This window comes from Hoplias malabaricus, chromosome 15, assembly GCF_029633855.1.
Source record: "Hoplias malabaricus isolate fHopMal1 chromosome 15, fHopMal1.hap1, whole genome shotgun sequence".
NCBI lineage: Eukaryota > Metazoa > Chordata > Actinopteri > Characiformes > Erythrinidae > Hoplias > Hoplias malabaricus.
In genome coordinates, this window is record NC_089814.1 from 4,806,379 (window position 1) to 4,808,541 (window position 2,163).

The 2,163-nt window shown below is 55.2% G+C and overlaps 1 protein-coding gene across 1 annotated transcript; it reads left to right on the forward strand.

The window, feature by feature from the left end:
* The first annotated feature begins 783 nt into the window (after positions 1-783).
* LOC136668699 (uncharacterized) lies at positions 784-1,770 on the forward strand. The gene has a single exon (XM_066646373.1). The coding sequence runs from the start codon at positions 784-786 to the stop codon at positions 1,768-1,770; it is 987 nt and encodes a 328-aa protein (XP_066502470.1).
* The last annotated feature ends 393 nt before the right edge of the window (positions 1,771-2,163 follow it).

A 2,163-nucleotide genomic window follows, 5' to 3' on the forward strand; every position in this document is an offset into this window, starting at 1 on the left:
CACCGGGCAGCAAGGCTCTCCCAGGAAGTTCGAGTTCTCCTGGACAAGGGAGCCATAGAGTTAGTGGCCCCTCATGTTCAGACAGAGGGTTTTTACTCTGTTTACTTTGTAGTTCCCAAAAAGGATGGTGGGCTCAGACCCATTTTAGACCTCCGGCGGCTAAATGCCTATTTAAAGGTTCTACCGTTCCGGATGTTGCACACAGCGGTCACCCTTCGTATGATCGACAAGGCAGAATGGTTCACACTTGTCGACCTTGCAGACGCCTACTTTCATGTTCCCATTGCTCCGGAGCACAGGTGCTTCCTCCGGTTTGCCTTCAATCAGAAGGTGTACCAATTTCGTGTCTTACCATTCGGCCTCTCCCTGGCTCCCAGGGTTTTCACAAGGTGCATACGTGCCGCACTGTCCCCACTTATGGCAGAGGGACTGAAAATTCTGCCTTACCTCGACGATTGGCTCGTGTGTGCCCCGACAGAACAGCGTGCGCACAAGGACACACTCCAGTTGCTGCAGCACATACAGGCACTGGGGTTCACTGTAAATTGGGGCAAGTGCGTGCTCACTCCGACCCAAACCATCACCTTTCTGGGAATGGTGCTGGACTCACACCTTATGAGAGCGTCCCTCCCTTGGGCTCGTGCTCGAGCCATACTCTGCGCCATCCGCCGCTTGAAACTAGGACGCAAGGTCCGGTTTTTGGATCTCTTGCGGCTACAGGGACTGCTTACCGCAGCCTCACAGGTGGTGGCACTGGGGAGGCTCCACATCTGACCCTTCCAGATGTGGGTCACCAGCTTAAGGCTGGACGCAGTGCGTCACAGGCATTTTCTTGTCCACATTTCAGGAGAATGTGTTTCTGCCCTGAACATATGGACCTCGGTCACCTTCCTCCAGTCAGGTGTCAGGCTGGGGTGCATCCCCTCCCGCAGGGAAGTGATTACCACAGACGCGTCCCCCACTGGCTGGGGGGCAGTATGTCATCACAGGGCAGTTCAGGGACTCTGGTCCGACCGGCAGGCCCAGAGCCACATCAACACGCTGGAACTGCGGGCAATATGGCTTGCTCTGAGACATTTTCTTCCCATTCTCCAGGGGAGGCATGTCTTGGTACGCTCAGACAACATGTCAGCGGTGTATTATGTGAATCACTTTGGCGGAACGAGATCCCGCGAGCTCCTGAGCATTGCCCAGGGTCTGTGGACATGGGCTTACCCAAGATTCCTGTCTCTCAGAGCAGCACATGTGGCTGGCTCCTCCAACAACGTAGCGGACACCCTCTCCCGCCACACCATACACTCAGGACGGTGGAGACTGCATCCCGAGGTGATTCAGTCAGTGTGGAAGTTGTTTGGGAAAGCTCAGGTGGATCTCTTCGCCTCACGGGACACCACACATTGCCCCCTGTGGTTTTCGGAAGAGCCGCAAGACAGCCCACTGGGCGAGGATGCCCTAGCCCACGACTGGCCGAGGGCACTACTCTATGCCTTTCCTCCCTTTCCACTACTTCCAGCTCTCTTGGACAGAGTACGCTGGGAAAACCATCGGGTTCTCTTGGTGGCACCTCAATGGCCATACCAGCCATGGTTTCCTCTTCTGCTTTCCCTGGTTCAAGGTACACCATGGGAGCTACCGAGTCGTACAGATCTGCTCTCACAACTGAGAGGACAGGTGTGGCACCCCCAGCCAGAACGGCTTCGACTGTGGCTGTGGCCCTTAGGCCCCCACTGGGCTAGAGTTGTGTTTTCCCCAGGTGCAACACACTATTGATAATTCTAGGGCCCCCTCTACTCGTGCCCTTTACAAGGGCAGATGGAAGTTTTTTGAGGTCTGGTGTGCTGGCCAAGGTTTGGACCCACATTCATGCATGCTACAGACAGTTCTGTCCTTCTTGCAGTCACAACTGAATGAATGGAAGTCTCCCTCTACACTTAAGGTGTACGTGGCCGCCCTGTCGCACCACTTGGTGCTGTCTGATGGTGTTTCATTGGGTTCTCAGGAGTTGATTACGTCCTTCTTGAAGGGGGCGAGACGACTGGTCCCGCCTCGTACACTTCGGTCTCCACCTTGGGACCTTTCACTGGTGCTAGACAGCCTTTGTCAGGCACCTTTTGAGCCATTGGAACAGGCGAGCCTCAAGTGGATATCCCTGAAGACCACTTT